Here is a 9711-nt window from a genome sequence, read left to right on the forward strand (position 1 = left end):
ATCGCTGTCTCACACACACACATTTCTGTCCCAGTGCCTCAGTCTCTATGGGAGAGTGTGCAGGAGCATTAATGAGGGTGTTTGTCTGATGAGGCCAACCCTCATTCCCTATTCTCCTCTCTCTCCAGCCAGCAGCCTGCAGCAGCAGTTAGGGTCATTTAGCACCAATTACCCCTGAACCAAATTCTGGGGGAAATGCTTTGACACTTTACCAAACTGTAAAATTCTAATCCTTACAAATGTGATGTGGTTTATTACAATGTGCTGTAAAAAAATAGAAAGAAAGGAAAAATATATAATCTCTCTATGAAAGTTCATTCAACAGTTCCTAGTGTTACTGTTTATTATTATATTTTTCTATTCAGTAACTACTTTGACAGTTTCACTATAAACCCAATTTGAGTTCAGAGAACCGTAAACCTAAAAATGAATGTATTATAAAACAATCCATTGAAATTCGAGTAGTTATTCTTCTCAATGTTCATCTCTTTCCTAAAAACCTCCTTGAGGTGACCCATATAGTGACCCTGTTATTGAAAATATCCCCCAATTTCAACTGACCTAAACCCAGTTTGAGCTTCATAAAACAACAAGCCTCGCAATGAATTCATTTCTAAACATGCCACCATACTGTTTTTTGTTAGTTTCCACAACTCTTGCTTTCAGAGAGCTGTGTATGTTTACAGTCTGTGTCTTATCGGTCCATCAAAGTCTTGCCCCCCAGCTCTCGGATCTCCTCATCGCTCTGGGTGTTTGTCTGTCTGAGTGTGTGCTGCAGGGGCTGTGGTAGGCTCAAAACCTCACGTAGGCCAAATCCCACAGGGACCATTCTCGGGACGGGAGGTAGCCTAGTGGTTAGAGCGTTGGGCCAGTAACCAAAATGTTTCTGGATCGAACCCCTGAGCTGACAAGGTAAAAATCTGTCGTTCTCCCAATGAACAAGGCAGATAACCCACTGTTAGGTAGGCTGTCATTGTAAATAGGAATTTGTTCTTAACTGATTTGCCTTGTCACTTGTCTCATAATCTCTCTGTCCCTCCCTCCCTTCCTTCTGTCCTAAGCCATAGAGTCTGCTATAGCCCCAGGAGATTTGAGTCTGGTACATCTTAATGATGGTTCTATGTGCTCAGAACTCCGTGCCTGGGTAAGAGTAATACTGAGCCCCAGCCCTCTGCCCATGTATACAGGAAATGCAGGGAGTGCCCTAGATCCTTCACAGAGACCACTGACCATGTCTCTGGGCACGTAGCCTGCTTCTATTTACTCCGAACCCAATGAAGTTAGACAGAGAGAGCAGAGGATGTTGTGATGGCTAGACAGCCTCCCGAGGGACTGAGCATCAAGTGATTACAGAGGAGGTCAACAAAGAGCAGCTGAGGTGCTGCCTGAAAATACTCTGTTTAATTCAACCATTTAAAGTTATTCTGTTGTTTTGTTATTTTATTATTACATTGTTATTATCATTATGTTACACTTTTAGTATAAATTATTATATTGTCTGAATGTTAGACTATTTTAACAGTACATATAAATGTCTTTAATACCTTGTTTATTTTGTGCTGTACCCTTATTGAGTAAGGAGGAGGCGGTATAGTTTATCATGATGGATGAGAGGTCTGACAGATATGAGGAACAGATGGATGTGTGGAGGAAAACGAGAAGGAAGAGAAAGGTGTAAAAAACACAGGAGAGTGAGACACGGAGGGTGGCTAAGGATGGGTGGTTCAGATGAATGAGAGTGGAGAGTGTGAGAAAGGACTAAGAGGAGAGAGCAGATTGACCTGGGCTAGGACGTGATAAGTGTAAAGCAAGAGGCCTGTAGTTGAGACTACAGGGGACGAAAGCAGACAAAGGTTTGTTTTAGGGACACAGCCATAGAGAGGGTTCTAGGGGATTCTCACCCTGTCGGTAGCATCCTGTAGCATCTCCATGGCCCGCTCCAGCCTGTTTCTGAGCTTCAGCAGGCGGTGGTACAGCTGCAGGCTCAGACAGAGCAGGAGGCCTCGGAACCGCGTCCACAACCCAGGCTCATCCTCCCCATCTTCATCCTCATACTGCTGTGTCCTCCTCTCCCACTCTAGGCCTGGGGAACACACAGAGACAAGTCAAAATACAAATATGGTGTGGTAAACTCAACAGCAAGATGTCGATGTGTCTTTGTTGCCAAAACTTGCCCTCGTAACTGTAGTGTCCAATATTCAAAGCTGACTGGACATAGCCATATAGACAGAGTGAGGTGTTAGTACTTCCCACCAGGCACACACTGGTTGAATCAACGTTGTTTACACGTCATTTCAATGAAATGATGAATGTGGAGTAGACGTTGAATTGACGTCTGTGCCCAGTGGGATACTGGTAGTTGGTTGTATTTGCACGGTAGACTGTGTCATTTCAACTCCTATCGCCCCTTCCAAACACCTCTTCCCACACACACAGAGCGTCATCAGTGTGACACACTGTCTGATCAACACAGTCTATGCACTCTACAATTACACACTGTCATCTAAAAACATACTTGATTGTTTACAAGTTAATGAATGATGAAAGAAAATTGAATTTTCAAGCACACTTTATATTTCAAGTGAGGATATGAATCAGTATGATTTGATAATGTACTGCAATGTTACCAAGACAACAGTGCATCACATCAATCTGGTTTTCATGTTGATTTGATCTCCTTTACAGACAGCAGGATATCAATTCTACTCTATTGTAATGAGTTATTTATTATATTTTTCCTATGATTAAAATATTTACAAAACAAAATAATAGAAATATTTGAAAATAAGTTTTATTTTCAAATCTGTTATTATGGATATCATTGTGTATTAGGACAGCCTCAAAGCAAATTAGTAGGGACATTATCAAACACTTGAAGAGCATTAACGCCCCCCTGTGGTAAAGTTCAGAAAGCAGCAATAGGATGACCATGCAGATTGTGGTGTACACTGTATACTGTAACCTAAATTTAGACCAAAGACCTCATAAAGCATTCATGAATACACTTCTGCGGAAAGACAACCTCCCAATCCACCATTCGGCAAAGACTGTGTAAAGTGCACTAGCCCCTCCACAACCCTTCACCCAAACTCACGCAGTGTAGCCGTCAGGGGCATGTACTTGGTCATGGCCTCCTCTGAGCGCGTGAGGATGTCGTCCAGGCCCGAGGTGGCCATCTGACCCAGCTGTGACTCCTGCAGAGCCAGGAGGTAGTACCAGGTGGCATCGGTCAGCTTGTCCCAGCGCCCCTGTATGCCGTCCAGCTCATCATTCACACGCAGTTGCACGTCATCCAGGGTCAGAAAGAAGGCATCCTTCAGGTGACCCAATACCTGTGGGGAGGATGGGGGGTGGTGGAGAGGAGGGTTGTAGGGAATAGGGTGATAAAGAAGTAGCAGGGTGTTGAGATTATGGAAGAAGTGAAAGATAGCGAGTGAAGAAAAAGGGGGAGGTGGGAGTGGCAGAATATTTGTAGATGATAAGGCAGAAAGAAAGGGAGAGAGAGAGACAATTTGTAATTAGGAAAAAGGGAGAAATAATCAGTCAGAGGAACAGTAGGATATTATAAATGGAATCCATCCAACATGATTAATGGACAGTAGCAGTATCCTTCCACATAGTCTAACGCCATTAAAACTCAATGTCAACTATTGAAACTCTGGTAATGCATCTAATAGACTATAAAGTGGTGTTAAAGGTCAATTAATGCTGGAACAATCAGAATGTGTCTACTATAACAGACCAGTCAGTCAGCCTCACACACTGCATCATCACCCAGTTTGCCAGGCAGAACAGAAACAGAGAGAGAAGACACCCACCTCCTCTGTAGACTGGTGCAGGACGGGAAAGTTATTTTCCAGCTGGTCCAAGCCCATACAAGCATAGTTATTGACGACCTCAACTGCAATATGTAGGAGGGAAGCAATGGTGAGGGATGAGAACCAAAAGCTATTTGGTGGCATTCATGTTGAAGTTATTTAAGTTTGACATTTTATATTTGATGGCAGATGAGAGTTATAAGGCAATAGGGTAGAATCAATCAGTAAAGTTTTCGGCATTCAGTGGACTTACTCTGGGGCTCCAGACTAAGTAGGAGGGGGGTGGCACGGAGAATGGCAGCCTGGGACACATTACGCACCCTAATCTCAGCCACGCCCCCCACCACACTCAGGAGCGGGTAACGGCCCTTTACGCCCGTGTAAACTGAAACAACAGTTTTCAGGGCGGAGTCGAAGAGCGGCAGACTAGCCACCCGTTGCACGGCGTTGGCCTGGAGAAAGGAGGAGAGAAACTCCCTTGGAATCAAACGTTTAACCCCTGGTTATTGTTTTTATATATTTTCCAGCTCACCTCAATGTGATGATTATTTGTGTACGACATGTCCTTTTACCAATCCTGTAAAACAGAATATGTAGAAAGAGTGAATTACCTTAGTGACTGTCAGGCAAACACCTCATAGGGACACAGGGGGCAAAGCAGAATCTTTCACACATCTGTTTCATAATAACTTCCTTATCTTGAATCTAACATCCTGCTTACATGCTAATGTCAGCTGCTAGGGTGCCACAATGATAACAGCTGTTCTATACTCCTAGCATGGAAATCTAGTTATCTCTTCAGTGGGCGCTGAACATACCCAAGGAGGATGACAGTGAACAATGGGAGTCATGAAAGGGAATGATCTGTTCAGAAGTGCTGTAATGAAGAAACCATTTCTAACCATTCTGTAATTAATTTAAGCAACAATAAGGAACTCAATAAATATTGACATAAACCAGAGGTCATCCATCCTTACATCAAGGTTTCAGTATGATCAAATATTAAGCCACAGCCTAGTGGTATTGACCAGAAACAGAAAGCAATTCTGCTCAGACTATCAAATTTAAAGGAAAATATTGAAAGACAAGACAATTATATGCTTGGAATAAGATCAAGTAAGCAGAGCTTTGGATATAATTACTGTAAATTATACATATAAAAACTATATGCCAACATAGGCTACCACTAACACCTTGTTGTAGCCCAGGCTAATTACTCCATCTGCCTCAAGATTGACCAACTAGGTAGCCTCCCCTAGGCAAACAATAAAAATAAAAACGATGGAATAACATTCTTACCTCAGAAAAGTGTAGTTTTAAAGATTTGAAGTATAATATGAAATTGAACAAACTCTTCTCCAAGTTTTAATGCAGGTCTGGCTTGCACAACTGTCGATACGGCCTATCAACTCCCGAGCTTCCAGAGCCGTTCAGCACCAAATAAGTATCGCTGCTGAAGTGCGCAGGTTATGACATCTTTGCAATTTGGAAAGGATGCGCATGTGATCGAACTGCGAATCACAGTTTTGCTCTCAGCAATTAGAGGAGCATAGCAAATTGACAGATACGTTGCTTCTGCATTGATATTTCATGCATTAGGCTTTATGTCTACAACAGTCACGATAACAGCTGAAAACTCCCTCTGGAGGTAGAAGGGTCAGCATTTGAATATCAGGTATTCCAAGCTGAACAGGATTCTGAAGCCTGAGCGCTAAATCTAAATTAAAGCCTTGGCCTACTACTTAGCCCTTCAGAAACTGTACTAGAAACTTAATGTTGAAGTAGGGGCTTTTAATGTCCTATCCCTTGCAACAGTCACTGAATAAATACATTTAACATGCATAAGTGATTTGATTTCCAAAGCATCATTGGAAACACCATACAACGGTTCAACCAGAAAACATGAATAGGCCTACGGGCACAAGATTGAGTCAACTTTCTGTGACTACTGAAATTATTTAGAGATGAAGTTGCTCAAAGTCGTAAGAGGGCTTGACCTTGACATAGTAGATGATGTTACCACTTTTGAAAAGATGTTAAAAGTATCTGAAAGCTTACTACAAACGTATTAGTCATCTAGGTAGACTAATACATTGATTAGTGTCTAGCTAAACATGGCCAACTATAGCTATGCCACTTAACTCCATGACTTAGGGGTCCTGGTTGGTAGGCTAACATGACATGGGCTCCTGAGTGGCGCAGCGGTCTAAGGTGCTCCATCTCAGTGCTCGAGGTGTTACTACAGACACCTTGGTTCGATTCCAGGTTGTATCACAACCAGCCGTGATTGGGAGTCCCATTGGGCAGCGCACAATTGGCCCACTGTCGTCTGGGTTTGGCTGGTGTAGGCCGTCATTGTAAATAAGAATTTGTTCTTAACTGACTTGCCAAGTTTAATAAAGGTTAAGTAACAAAATAAAAAACAGCACCATCAATGTACACAGAGCCCCACTTGAGGAGGCTATTAAAGTTGGTCAGCTCTAATGACTCAATTATGTGAACCAGTTTAGAAATGACGTGTGATGATATGGGAAAAACAACCCAAGAACCTTTCCGGTTAACTAATCTCTGGACATTTCCAAATTTTAACAGAGGATACATTGTGTGAAACCTACATTCTTTACATGTTCTTAGTTGCCCAAAGCTAATTTAATTGAAATGCCACAGATATCGTTAAACAGAGTTTCTCTGACACTAACAGCTTCTACCCACAAGCCATAAGACTACTGAACAGTTCATCAAATGGCTACCCAGACTATTTGCATTGACCCCCTTGTTTTATCCTTATCTATTATTATTTGTTGCAATGATACAGGATTTTGTCCTCTTGCACAGGATCGATGTGCACTCACTGGACTCTAACCACACACCCACACATTCTACACTGACACTCCAACAAAAACACACACACACACACACACACACACACACACACACACACACACACACACACACACACACACACACACACACACACACACACATTCACACACACACAACACACACACACACACACACACACACACACACACACACACACACACTCTTCACTCACGCTGCTGCTACTCTCTGTTTATTATCTATGCATAGTCACTACCCCTACCTACATGTACATATTACCTTAATTACCTCAACTACACCGTAACCCTGCACATTGACTCAGTACCAGTACCTCTTGTACATAGCCTTGTTATTGTTATTTTTGTTGTGTTACTATTTTTCCTTTAGTTTATTTAACAAGTTTTTCTTACTTACTTTTTAAATACTCTGCATTGTTGGTTAAGGGCTCGTAAGTAAGCATTTTAGGGGTAAGGTCTACACCTGTTGTATTCGGCACATGTGACAAAAAAAAATTGATTTGATTTGATTAGGCTTAGCTACTTGACCTGAACAAAGAAGGCCTATTGTGGTAAAACTTTTTTTAATTTTTTTTAAATTTTCAACACTGTTACTGCAATTTTCCCTGATCTCATCCATTGTAGAGCAAAGGAGGCATCTTTATTGAACTTCATTCCCACATTCAAGAACATTTTCATGTTTTCTTTCTAATAAAACAATCATTTACATTTACATTTAAGTCATTTAGCAGACGCTCTTATCCAGAGCGACTTTGAAGGCTGATTCTTAGTTTAGATGCTAGCTTAAGGCAAAGGTTATTCACATAATACACCTTCTCTTATTTCAAGCCAAATCTGAAATTTAGATAATTTCAATTTCCAAGGAGTTGAATACACTTGACATGAATGGACTTCTGTATAGTGGAAGTTCCTAGAAACCCTGCTGAATTTCTCAGATGACTCAATGGCAAATCTGACCATAATTCTATCCTCCTGATTCCAGCTTACAAGCAAAAATGAAAGCAGGAAGCAGCAGTGCTCTGTCAATAAAAAAGTGGTTAGATGAAGTAGATGCTAAGCTACAGGACTGTTTTGCTAGCACAGACTGGAATATGTTCCGGGATTCTTCTGATGGCATTGAGGAGTACACCTCATCAGTCACTGGTTTCATCAATAAGTGCATTGGTGACGTCGTCCACACAGTGACTGTACGTACATACCCCAACCAGGACGTGTACTCCGGATGTGTTCTCCGAGCATGCGCTGACCAACTGGCAAGTGTCTTCACTGACATTTTCAACCTCTCCCTATCTGAGTCTATAATACCAACATGTTTCAAGCAGACCACCATAGTCCCTATGCCTAAGAACACTAAGGTAACCTGCCTAAATTACTACTGACCCGTAGCACTCGCGTCTGTAGCCATGAAGTTCTTTGAAAGGCTGGTCATGGCTCACATCAACCCTATTATCCCAGAAACCTTAGACCCACTCCAATTTGCATACCGCCCCAACAGATTCAGAGATGATGCACTCTCTATTGCACTCCACACTGCCCTTTCACACCTGGACTAAAGGAACACCTATGTGAGAATGCTATTCAATGACTACAGCTCAGCGTTCAACACCATAGTGCCTTCAAAGCTCATCACTAAGCTAAGGACCCTGGGACTAAACACAGGTGGGAAGGGTAGGTAACAACACATCCGCCACGTTGATCCTCAACATGGGAGCCCCTCAGGGATGCGTGCACAGTCTACTCTTGTACTCCCTGTTCACTCATGACTGCACGGCCAGGCACGACTCCAACACCATCATTAAGTTTATTCTCCGCACGCTTTGAGGGTAAGACTGTGCCCGTCCGATGCGGCCCACTACCAAGGACTGCGGGCTCTCCTTCTCCATAGCCAACGTGAGTAAAACATTTAAACGTGTTAACCCTCGCAAAGCTGCCGGCCCAGACGGCATCCCTAGCCGCGTCCTCAGAGCATGCGCAGACCAGCTGACTGGTGTGTTTACAGGCATATTCAGTCTCTCCATATCCCAGTCTGCTGTCCCCACATGATTCAAGATGTCCACCATTGTTCCTGTACCCAAGAAGGCAAAGGTAATTGAACATAATGACTATCTCCCCATAGCACTCACCACTGTCATCATGAAGTGCTTTGAGAGACTAGTCAAGGATCATATCACCTCTACCTTACCTGCCACCCTAGACCCACTTCAATTAGCTTAGAGAGACTGAAAAACAGCTTCTATCTCAAGGCCACCAGACTGCTAAACAGCCATCACTAGCACATTAGAGGCTGCTGCCTATGGGCATAGACAAGAAATCACTGGCCACTTTAAGGAATGGAACACTAGTCACTTTAATAATGTTTACATATCTGGCATTACTCATCTCATATGTATATACTGTGTTTTATACTATTCTATGGTATATTAGTCCCTTAATAATGTTTACATATCTTGCATTACTCATCTCTTATGTATATACTGTACTCTATACTATTCTATGGTATCTTAGTCACTTAATGTTTACATATCTGGCATTACTCATCTCATATGTGTATACTGTTTTCTATACTATTCTACGGTATCTCATTCACTTAATAATGTTTACATATTTTGCATTACTCATCTCATATGTACAGTTGAAGTCAGAAGTTTACATACACCTTAGCCAAATACATTTAAACTCAGTTTCAAAATTCCTGACATTTAATCCTAGTAAAGATTCCTTGTCATAGGTCAGTTAGGATCACCACTTTATTTGAACAACGTGAAATGTCAGAATAATAGTAGAGAGAACGATTTATTTCAGCTTTTATTTCTTTCATCACATTCCCAGTGGGTCAAAAGTTTACATACACTCAATTAGTATTTGGTAGCATTGCCTTTAAATTGTTTAACTTGGGTCAAACATTTTGGGTAGCCACAAGCTTCCCGCAATAAGTTGGGTGAATTTTGGCCCATTCCTCCTGACAGAGCTGGTGTAACTGAGTCAGTTTGTAGGCCTCCTTGCTCGCACACGCTTTTTCAGTTCTGCCAACCAAT

General features: G+C 42.1%; 1 protein-coding gene across 1 annotated transcript; it reads right to left on the minus strand.

The window, feature by feature from the left end:
* Positions 1 to 1786: 1786 nt before the first annotated feature.
* plin6 (perilipin 6) lies at positions 1787 to 4380 on the minus strand. The gene is made up of 6 exons (XM_029642120.2): positions 4351 to 4380; positions 4072 to 4270; positions 3819 to 3901; positions 3095 to 3332; positions 1902 to 2083; positions 1787 to 1828 (listed from the first exon to the last, which is right to left on the minus strand). The coding sequence occupies exons 1-6, from the start codon at positions 4378 to 4380 to the stop codon at positions 1787 to 1789; spliced, it is 774 nt and encodes a 257-aa protein (XP_029497980.2).
* Between the last annotated feature and the right edge of the window lie 5331 nt (positions 4381 to 9711).

The sequence above is a fragment of the Oncorhynchus nerka genome, linkage group LG3, assembly GCF_034236695.1.
Source record: "Oncorhynchus nerka isolate Pitt River linkage group LG3, Oner_Uvic_2.0, whole genome shotgun sequence".
Classification (NCBI taxonomy): Eukaryota; Metazoa; Chordata; class Actinopteri; order Salmoniformes; family Salmonidae; genus Oncorhynchus; species Oncorhynchus nerka.